General features: G+C 55.4%; 1 protein-coding gene across 1 annotated transcript; it reads left to right on the top strand.

The window, feature by feature from the left end:
• The first annotated feature begins 7130 nt into the window (after positions 1–7130).
• LOC138358687 (uncharacterized) lies at positions 7131–9159 on the top strand. The gene is made up of 2 exons (XM_069316840.1): positions 7131–7175; positions 7969–9159. The coding sequence occupies exons 1-2, from the start codon at positions 7131–7133 to the stop codon at positions 9157–9159; spliced, it is 1236 nt and encodes a 411-aa protein (XP_069172941.1).
• The last annotated feature ends 823 nt before the right edge of the window (positions 9160–9982 follow it).

The following is a 9982-nucleotide window of genomic DNA, read 5'->3' as shown; positions in this document are numbered from 1 at the left end:
GCACGAGGGCACGATGACAGCCACAGCACGAGGGCACGATGACAGCCACAGCACGAGGGCACGATGACAGCCACAGCACGAGGGCACGATGACAGCCACAGCACGAGGGTACGATGACAGCCACAGCACGAGGGCACGATGACATCCACAGCACGAGGGCACGATGACAGCCACAGCACGAGGGCACGATGACAGCCACAGCACGAGGGCACGATGACAGCCACAGCACGAAGGCACGATGACAGCCACAGCACGAGGGCACGATGACAGCCACAGCACGAGGGCACGATGACAGCCACAGCACGAGGGCACGATGACAGCCACAGCACGAGGGAACGATGACAGCCACAGCACGAGAGCACGATGACAGCCACAGCACGAGGGTACGATGACTGTTACAGCACGAGGGTACGATGACAGCCACAGCACGAGGGCACGATGACTGTTACAGCACGAGGGCACGATGACTGTTACAGCACGAGGGCACGATGACTGCCACAGCACGAGGGCACGATGACTGTTACAGCACGAGGGTACGATGACTGCCACAGCACGAGGGTACGATGACTGTTACAGCACGAGGGCACGATGACTGCCACAGCACGAGGGTACGATGACAGCCACAACACGAGGGCACGATGACAGCCACAGCACGAGGGCACGATGACAGCCACAGCACGAGGGCACGATGACAGCCACAGCACGAGGGCACGATGACAGCCACAGCACGAGGGCACGATGACTGCTATAGCACGAGGGTACGATGACAACCACAGCACGAGGGTACGATGACAGCCACAGCACGAGGGTACGATGACTGTTACAGCACGAGGGCATGATGACAGCCACAGCACGAGGGCACGATGACAGCCACAGCACGAGGGCACGATGACTGTTACAGCACGAGGGCACGATGACTGCCACAGCACGAGGGCACGATGACAGCCACAGCACGAGGGTTCGATGACTGTTACAGCACGAGGGCACGATGACAGCCACAGCACGAGGGCACGATGACAGCCACAGCACGAGGGCACGATGACAGCCACAACACGAGGGCACGATGACAGCCACAGCACGAGGGCACGATGACAGCCACAGCACGAGGGCACGATGACAGCCACAGCACGAGGGCACGATGACAGCCACAGCACGAGGGCACGATGACAGCCACAGCACGAGGGCACGATGACAGCCACAGCACGAGGGTACGATGACAGCCACAGCACGAGGGTACGATGACAGCCACAGCACGAGGGTACGATGACAGTTACAGCACGAGGGCATGATGACAGCCACAGCATGAGGGCACGATGACAGCCACAGCACGAGGGCACGATGACAGCCACAGCACGAGGGCACGATGACTGTTACAGCACGAGGGCACGATGACTGCCACAGCACGAGGGCACGATGACAGCCACAGCACGAGGGTACGATGACTGTTACAGCACGAGGGTACGATGACTGTTACAGCACGAGGGTACGATGACTGTTACAGCACGAGGGCACGATGACTGCTACAGCACGAGGGTACGATGACTGTTACAGCACGAGGGTACGATGACTGTTACAGCACGAGGGTACGATGACTGTTACAGCACGAGGGCACGATGACTGCTACAGCACGAGGGTACGATGACTGTTACAGCACGAGGGTACGATGATTGTTACAGCACGAGGGTACGATGACTGTTACAGCACGAGGGTACGATGACTGTTACAGCACGAGGGCACCATGACTGTTACAGCACGAGGGTACGATGACAGCCACAGCACGAGGGTACGATGATTGTTACAGCACGAGGGCACGATGACTGTTACAGCACGAGGGCACGATGACTGTTACAGCACGAGGGCACGGTGACTGTTACAGCACGAGGGTACGATGACTGTTACAGCACGAGGGTACGATGACTGTTACAGCACGAGGGCATGATGACAGCCACAGCATGAGGGCACGATGACAGCCACAGCACGAGGGCACGATGACAGCCACAGCACGAGGGCACGATGACAGCCACAGCACGAGGGTACGATGACAGCCACAGCACGAGGGTACGATGACAGTTACAGCACGAGGGCATGATGACAGCCACAGCATGAGGGCACGATGACAGCCACAGCACGAGGGCACGATGACAGCCACAGCACGAGGGCACGATGACTGTTACAGCACGAGGGCACGATGACTGCCACAGCACGAGGGCACGATGACAGCCACAGCACGAGGGTACGATGACTGTTACAGCACGAGGGTACGATGACTGTTACAGCACGAGGGTACGATGACTGTTACAGCACGAGGGCACGATGACTGCTACAGCACGAGGGTACGATGACTGTTACAGCACGAGGGTACGATGACTGTTACAGCACGAGGGTACGATGACTGTTACAGCACGAGGGCACGATGACTGCTACAGCACGAGGGTACGATGACTGTTACAGCACGAGGGTACGATGATTGTTACAGCACGAGGGTACGATGACTGTTACAGCACGAGGGTACGATGACTGTTACAGCACGAGGGCACCATGACTGTTACAGCACGAGGGTACGATGACAGCCACAGCACGAGGGTACGATGATTGTTACAGCACGAGGGCACGATGACTGTTACAGCACGAGGGCACGATGACTGTTACAGCACGAGGGCACGGTGACTGTTACAGCACGAGGGTACGATGACTGTTACAGCACGAGGGTACGATGACTGTTACAGCACGAGGGAACGATGACTGTTACAGCACGAGGGTACGATGACTGTTACAGCACGAGGGTACGATGACTGTTACAGCACGAGGGTACGATGACTGTTACAGCACGAGGGTACGATGACAGCTACAGCACGAGGGTACGATGACTGTTACAGCACGAGGGTACGATGACTGTTACAGCACGAGGGTACGATGACTACTACAGCACGAGGCTACGATGACTACTATAGCACGAGGATACGATGACTGCTACAGCACGAGGGTACGATGACTGCTACAGCACGAGGGTACGATGACTACTACAGCTCGAGGGTACGATGACTGCTACAGCACGAGGGTACGATGACTGCTACAGCACGAGGGTACGATGACTGCTACAGCACGAGGGTACGATGACTGCTACAGCACGAGGGTACGATGACTGCTACAGCACGAGGGTACGATGACTACTACAGCTCGAGGGTACGATCACCAGGAGCAGTGCTACTGCCCCTGGTGATACCATCCTCACCAGGAACAGTGATACTGCCCCTGGTGATACCATCCTCACCAGGAACAGTGCTACTGCCCCTGGTGATACCATCCTCACCAGGAACAGTGCTACTGCCCCTGGTGATACCATCCTCACCAGGAACACTGCTACTGCCCCTGGTGATACCATCCTCACCAGGAACACTGCTACTGCCCCTGATGATACCATCCTCACCAGGAACAGTGCTACTGCCCCTGACTTATATTTTGAGTGGAGAGTCCGTATAAACAACTGGGCCTCTACCCTTCAGACCGAACTATTTGCCATGCTTCTTGCACTGAAATGTGTACAAGTCCCCAAACTTGATACATTAATTGTATGTTGTTAGAGGAAGATATAATGTATCCGTTCCCGAGCCAGTAGTGGCTATCAAGGGATGAGATCCGTGACGCAAGTAACTTAAAGGGAGTAGGGAAAGAAAGCTAAGAACTTAATATTATAATTACCATCACCGTTTAAATATAAAGAATAAATAAGTGCACAAAGGGGAGGGGTATTAACACTTTGCAAGGGGATTAATCCTCAATCGATGTCTTCTACTGAAGACGCTGGTACCATAACTCTCGGTGCCTTCTTCGTGGCCTCACGACGTGTCCTCTGAGAATGCCGAGCCTACCCGGGCCACAGGTCAGCCAAAACGCAGGTCCACTGGGGGCACCGTCGTGGAGGCCGTCAACCACACGTCCAGCTGGTCTGCTGGCAGGTACTGAGCCACCAAGGCTGGTACGGCCACTCCACGAACGATATAAGGGGTACGCCCTAGACAGGAGTCTCGTGTGATATCACAAATCACCCTCCTGTCCTCAATACCCCAGTGGATTATCGTCTCCAACAGTCGGCCCCGGGTAAATCCTTTCACTGCCACTCCACTGGCAGGCTAACACACCACAGTGTTCTTCCGGGGGGGACGACGTCACCACAGCTGCAGCAAACTTCACAGTATGGAGACTGGCTGCCTCGGGTAGACTGACTCCACCTTCAACACAGTGGTCCCAGGTCGGCTCTGTAAGCAGACACGTCATCAATAACAGGGACACTAAAACACCACACTTACAGGCTCAGACACAAACACCTGACGTATCCAGTCCATAGATGGCGCTGTCGTCGGAGCACCACCTCACCAGAGGTCAGGAGCGGCGGTGTTGAGCGCTGAACCAGACTGGAAACTGGTCCTCGAGGCCAGTACACGCTGTCCTCACTAGGTGTCGTCGTCCGTTTGGCGGGGGTTTCGGGAGCTGACCCACAGATGGCGTGGTTGTCACTGCTCCAGGCTCGGACGCTGGATCCGGGTTCGTAACAACGATGACAGCCACAGCACGAGGGCACGATGACTGCCACAGCACGAGGGCACGATGACAGCCACAGCACGAGGGCACGATGACAGCCACAGCACGAGGGCACGATGACAGCCACAGCACGAGGGCACGATGACAGCCACAACACGAGGGCACGATGACTGCCACAGCACGAGGGCACGATGACAGCCACAGCACGAGGGCACGATAACAGCCACAGCACGAGGGCACGATGACAGCCACAACACGAGGGCACGATGACAGTCACAGCACGAGGGCACGATGACAGCCACAGCACGAGGGCACGATGACAGCCACAGCACGAGGGTACGATGACAGCCACAGCACGAGGGCACGATGACAGCCACAGCACGAGGGCACGATGACAGCCACAGCACGAGGGCACGATGACAGCCACAGCACGAGGGCACGATGACAGCCACAGCACGAGGGCACGATGACAGCCACAGCACGAGGGCACGATGACAGCCACAGCACGAGGGTACGATGACAGCCACAGCACGAGGGCACGATGACATCCACAGCACGAGGGCACGATGACAGCCACAGCACGAGGGCACGATGACAGCCACAGCACGAGGGCACGATGACAGCCACAGCACGAAGGCACGATGACAGCCACAGCACGAGGGCACGATGACAGCCACAGCACGAGGGCACGATGACAGCCACAGCACGAGGGCACGATGACAGCCACAGCACGAGGGAACGATGACAGCCACAGCACGAGAGCACGATGACAGCCACAGCACGAGGGTACGATGACTGTTACAGCACGAGGGTACGATGACAGCCACAGCACGAGGGCACGATGACTGTTACAGCACGAGGGCACGATGACTGTTACAGCACGAGGGCACGATGACTGCCACAGCACGAGGGCACGATGACTGTTACAGCACGAGGGTACGATGACTGCCACAGCACGAGGGTACGATGACTGTTACAGCACGAGGGCACGATGACTGCCACAGCACGAGGGTACGATGACAGCCACAACACGAGGGCACGATGACAGCCACAGCACGAGGGCACGATGACAGCCACAGCACGAGGGCACGATGACAGCCACAGCACGAGGGCACGATGACAGCCACAGCACGAGGGCACGATGACTGCTATAGCACGAGGGTACGATGACAACCACAGCACGAGGGTACGATGACAGCCACAGCACGAGGGTACGATGACTGTTACAGCACGAGGGCATGATGACAGCCACAGCACGAGGGCACGATGACAGCCACAGCACGAGGGCACGATGACTGTTACAGCACGAGGGCACGATGACTGCCACAGCACGAGGGCACGATGACAGCCACAGCACGAGGGTTCGATGACTGTTACAGCACGAGGGCACGATGACAGCCACAGCACGAGGGCACGATGACAGCCACAGCACGAGGGCACGATGACAGCCACAACACGAGGGCACGATGACAGCCACAGCACGAGGGCACGATGACAGCCACAGCACGAGGGCACGATGACAGCCACAGCACGAGGGCACGATGACAGCCACAGCACGAGGGCACGATGACAGCCACAGCACGAGGGCACGATGACAGCCACAGCACGAGGGTACGATGACAGCCACAGCACGAGGGTACGATGACAGCCACAGCACGAGGGTACGATGACAGTTACAGCACGAGGGCATGATGACAGCCACAGCATGAGGGCACGATGACAGCCACAGCACGAGGGCACGATGACAGCCACAGCACGAGGGCACGATGACTGTTACAGCACGAGGGCACGATGACTGCCACAGCACGAGGGCACGATGACAGCCACAGCACGAGGGTACGATGACTGTTACAGCACGAGGGTACGATGACTGTTACAGCACGAGGGTACGATGACTGTTACAGCACGAGGGCACGATGACTGCTACAGCACGAGGGTACGATGACTGTTACAGCACGAGGGTACGATGACTGTTACAGCACGAGGGTACGATGACTGTTACAGCACGAGGGCACGATGACTGCTACAGCACGAGGGTACGATGACTGTTACAGCACGAGGGTACGATGATTGTTACAGCACGAGGGTACGATGACTGTTACAGCACGAGGGTACGATGACTGTTACAGCACGAGGGCACCATGACTGTTACAGCACGAGGGTACGATGACAGCCACAGCACGAGGGTACGATGATTGTTACAGCACGAGGGCACGATGACTGTTACAGCACGAGGGCACGATGACTGTTACAGCACGAGGGCACGGTGACTGTTACAGCACGAGGGTACGATGACTGTTACAGCACGAGGGTACGATGACTGTTACAGCACGAGGGCATGATGACAGCCACAGCATGAGGGCACGATGACAGCCACAGCACGAGGGCACGATGACAGCCACAGCACGAGGGCACGATGACAGCCACAGCACGAGGGTACGATGACAGCCACAGCACGAGGGTACGATGACAGTTACAGCACGAGGGCATGATGACAGCCACAGCATGAGGGCACGATGACAGCCACAGCACGAGGGCACGATGACAGCCACAGCACGAGGGCACGATGACTGTTACAGCACGAGGGCACGATGACTGCCACAGCACGAGGGCACGATGACAGCCACAGCACGAGGGTACGATGACTGTTACAGCACGAGGGTACGATGACTGTTACAGCACGAGGGTACGATGACTGTTACAGCACGAGGGCACGATGACTGCTACAGCACGAGGGTACGATGACTGTTACAGCACGAGGGTACGATGACTGTTACAGCACGAGGGTACGATGACTGTTACAGCACGAGGGCACGATGACTGCTACAGCACGAGGGTACGATGACTGTTACAGCACGAGGGTACGATGATTGTTACAGCACGAGGGTACGATGACTGTTACAGCACGAGGGTACGATGACTGTTACAGCACGAGGGCACCATGACTGTTACAGCACGAGGGTACGATGACAGCCACAGCACGAGGGTACGATGATTGTTACAGCACGAGGGCACGATGACTGTTACAGCACGAGGGCACGATGACTGTTACAGCACGAGGGCACGGTGACTGTTACAGCACGAGGGTACGATGACTGTTACAGCACGAGGGTACGATGACTGTTACAGCACGAGGGAACGATGACTGTTACAGCACGAGGGTACGATGACTGTTACAGCACGAGGGTACGATGACTGTTACAGCACGAGGGTACGATGACTGTTACAGCACGAGGGTACGATGACAGCTACAGCACGAGGGTACGATGACTGTTACAGCACGAGGGTACGATGACTACTACAGCACGAGGGTACGATGACTGCTACAGCACGAGGGTACGATGACTGCTACAGCACGAGGGTACGATGACTGCTACAGCACGAGGGTACGATGACTGCTACAGCACGAGGGTACGATGACTACTACAGCTCGAGGGTACGATCACCAGGAGCAGTGCTACTGCCCCTGGTGATACCATCCTCACCAGGAACAGTGATACTGCCCCTGGTGATACCATCCTCACCAGGAACAGTGCTACTGCCCCTGGTGATACCATCCTCACCAGGAACACTGCTACTGCCCCTGGTGATACCATCCTCACCAGGAACACTGCTACTGCCCCTGATGATACCATCCTCACCAGGAACAGTGCTACTGCCCCTGATGATACCATCCTCACCATGAACAGTGCTACTGCCCCTGGTGATACCTTCCTCACCAGGAACAGTGCTACTGCCCCTGGTGATACCCTCCTCACCAGGAACAGTGCTACTGCCCCTGGTGATACCCTCCTCACCAGGAACACTGCTACTGCCCCTGATGATACCATCCTCACCAGGAACAGTGCTACTGCCCCTGATGATACCATCCTCACCAGGAACAGTGCTACTTCCCCTGGTGATACCATCCTCACCAGGAACAGTGCTACTGCCCCTGATGATACCATCCTCACCAGGAACAGTGCTACTGCCCCTGGTGATACCTTCCTCACCAGGAACACTGCTAATGCCCCTGGTAATACCATCCTCACCAGGAACACTGCTACTGCCCCTGATGATGCCCTCCTCACCAGGAACACTGCTACTGCCCCTGGTAATACCATCCTCACCAGGAACAGTGATACTGCCCCTGATGATATCATCCTCACCAGGAACAGTGCTACTTCCCCTGGTGATACCATCCTCACCAGGAACAGTGCTACTTCCCCTGGTGATACCTTCCTCACCAGGAACACTGCTACTGCCCCTGGTGATACCTTCCTCACCAGGAACACTGCTACTGCCCCTGGTGATACCATCCTCACCAGGAACAGTGCTACTGCCCCTGGTGATACCATCCTCACCAGGAAAACTGCTACTGCCCCTAGTGATACCTTCCTCACCAGGAACACTGCTACTGCCCCTGGTGATACCTTCCTCACCAGGAACACTGCTACTGCCCCTGGTGATACCTTCCTCACCAGGAACACTGCTACTGCCCCTGGTGATACCTTCCTCACCAGGAACACTGCTACTGCCCCTGGTGATACCATCCTCACCAGGAACACTGCTACTGCCCCTGGAGTGGCCTGCATTTCTGTATTTGGACTTCTCAGGCAATGTCTTCCTAGTGCTAGCTAGTAGTATTCTAGAACTAGAGACCTGAGCCCCTTTTGTAATAAACTCTTTGGCCTTGTGTAGCGAGTTTGGAGGCGAGACCTGTCTATTTTTTTTTAACGATTCTGTTTATGACTTCCAGGCTTTTCTGTTTAAGTACATTAAGACACTCGATAGTACATTTAGGTTTTTTCTCGAATCACATTCTGTAGTCACGGATTCGAATCAAGGGCAGGACAGAAATAGTTGGCAACGTATCCTGTCACCTAATGCGACTGCTCACCTAACAGCTAATAGGTAACCAGGAGTTAGTCAACTTTTGTGAAGTGTCATCCTATGGAGATCTCGACCTTGTGAGGGCCTCAATACAAGCCTAACATATATACATACATTCACAGGCTACCTGTCCCATTGACAAAACCAATTACAAATTTACAAATACCTCACAAGCATTTTGTCTAATTTTTGCTATTCTCTTCATAAGCTTCTTGTAGCCTTTCCCTACTTTTCTTGCTATCTATTTAAATTCTCTCAGTATAGGATTATCAATATTAATCGTGACCTGGAACCTCAAACTGATGTCAACAACGCTCCACAATTTCAACTGATGCTACAGCTGCCTTTGACCCCAGGTGATGTAGTAATTGTCATGAGGCAGTTAAGTTCGTGGAGACCAAATATGATATAAAACATTGATTAAACCAAACCATATGAAACAAATCAGTACAAAAAGGAATAAAAACTAAATTCCCCAGTCTAGACGAGTGCGTGCCGCCTCCTCATGTGAGTCCAAAGGGTGGATGGTACTCATTGGTTAAGAATACAAGTCACACACAAACACCTCACA

Source organism: Procambarus clarkii, chromosome 85 (genome assembly GCF_040958095.1).
Source record: "Procambarus clarkii isolate CNS0578487 chromosome 85, FALCON_Pclarkii_2.0, whole genome shotgun sequence".
NCBI classification, from domain to species: Eukaryota; Metazoa; Arthropoda; class Malacostraca; order Decapoda; family Cambaridae; genus Procambarus; species Procambarus clarkii.
The sequence above is the reverse complement of the archived record's forward strand: the minus strand, read 5'-3'. Positions and strand labels throughout refer to the sequence as shown.

What these genes read in the sequence shown, in the direction of transcription:
- LOC138358687 (XM_069316840.1), top strand. Translation starts at nt 7,131, where the DNA reads ATGACTGCCACAGCACGAGGGCACGATGACAGCCACAGCACGAGG. An exon ending in ATGACAGCCACAGCACGAGG is followed by an intron (nt 7,176 to 7,968) that starts GTACGATGACTG and finishes TGACTACTACAG; the next exon opens with CTCGAGGGTACGATCACCAG.